General features: G+C 40.3%; 1 protein-coding gene across 10 annotated transcripts in view; it reads right to left on the bottom strand.

Annotated features, from left to right (window-relative positions):
- The window catches only part of LOC106880568 (kinesin-like protein unc-104), a 305280-nt gene that overhangs the window by 28102 nt on the left and 275872 nt on the right, over positions 1–1306 (bottom strand). For all 10 annotated transcript variants that reach the window (XM_052976565.1, XM_052976570.1, XM_052976569.1 and 7 more), the window contains 2 exons: positions 1210–1281; positions 218–369 (listed from right to left, as the gene is read on the bottom strand). In XM_052976565.1, the coding sequence (XP_052832525.1) occupies positions 218–369; positions 1210–1281 (224 nt within the window). The remainder of the gene's footprint in view (positions 1–217; positions 370–1209; positions 1282–1306) is intronic.

The raw sequence follows: 1306 nt of genomic DNA, 5'->3' as shown, positions 1-1306 counted from the left end.
ACACACACTGTAACTCACCCCCCCCCACACACACATTATAAACCCACACACACACATACATTGTAAATCCACACACACCCTGTAACTCACCCCACACACACATTGTAAGCCCACACACACATTTACAAATTCTGTCCATCACATTTAAAACACCCAGATGCACTCAATGTCCACATCTACTAAATACTGTTTCCAAAAGGAAGAATACAGCGCTTACCAACTACAAGTTCCTTGATATCCCTCCATATCAAGTCTGGTCCTTTCTCGTGAACAATGGTTATGGTGATACGTCTTTGTATACCCTGGTGGAGAAGGTAGGTGCCGGCACAGGGCAAGTCGTCAGAATGGTCTACAACTGTGGGTACGTACCTAATGATGAAAACAGCCAAATATAACATAGATGATGATGATGATGACGATGGTGATGATCACACACACAAGTCTTTTTTATCTTTTATTTGTTTCAGTAAAGCACTAGGGATGGTGCCACTTAAAAAGTACTGGGAATGGTGCCACTTAAAAAGCACTAGTAATGATGCCACATAAAAAGCACTGGGGATGGTGCCACGTAAAAAGCACTGGGGATGGTGCCACTTAAAAAGTACTGGGAATGGTGCCACTTAAAAAGCACTAGTAATGATGCCACGTAAAAAGCACTGGGGATGGTGCCACGTAAAAAGCACTGGGGATGGTGCCACTTAAAAAGTACTGGGAATGGTGCCACTTAAAAAGCACTAGTAATGATGCCACGTAAAAAGCACTGGGGATGGTGCCACGTAAAAAGCACTGGGGATGGTGCCACGTAAAAAGCACTGGGGATGGTGCCATGTAAAAAGCAACCAGTGTATCTGTAAAGTGGTTGACATTAGGAAGAGGTTCCAGCTGTAGAAACCATGCCAAAACAGACTATGGAACTTGATGCGACCCTGTCCTTGCCAGTGCCTGTCAAGCTATTCAAACCATGTCATCATGGAAGACAGATGTAAAATGATGTTTACGAATAATAGTGTCAATTTGAAAACATATGAATTTGGAAACAACAGCTGAATAGACTTTTTTTTGCAATGTATTATGTTTTAAAAAATTATTATTCAGTGATTTAAGGAAGATGGATTATTTACATAAAAAGGGTTTTAAAACAATCATTTCCTTGAAATACATGAGTTTGACACAGACATAAAATTTTAGACCTTAAAACTGTTTACTTACTCTCCATTGGGTGCAAGTTCGCAGATTTCAAACCAAACCAAAAGGTCGTATTTTGCATGAACTGGAGAAGTACTGTGAAAGAAAGAGAGAAAAAAAA

The sequence above is a fragment of the Octopus bimaculoides genome, chromosome 25 (genome assembly GCF_001194135.2).
Source record: "Octopus bimaculoides isolate UCB-OBI-ISO-001 chromosome 25, ASM119413v2, whole genome shotgun sequence".
NCBI lineage: Eukaryota > Metazoa > Mollusca > Cephalopoda > Octopoda > Octopodidae > Octopus > Octopus bimaculoides.
Note: the sequence above shows the minus strand (reverse complement) of the source record. Positions and strands in the feature narration are given on the sequence as shown.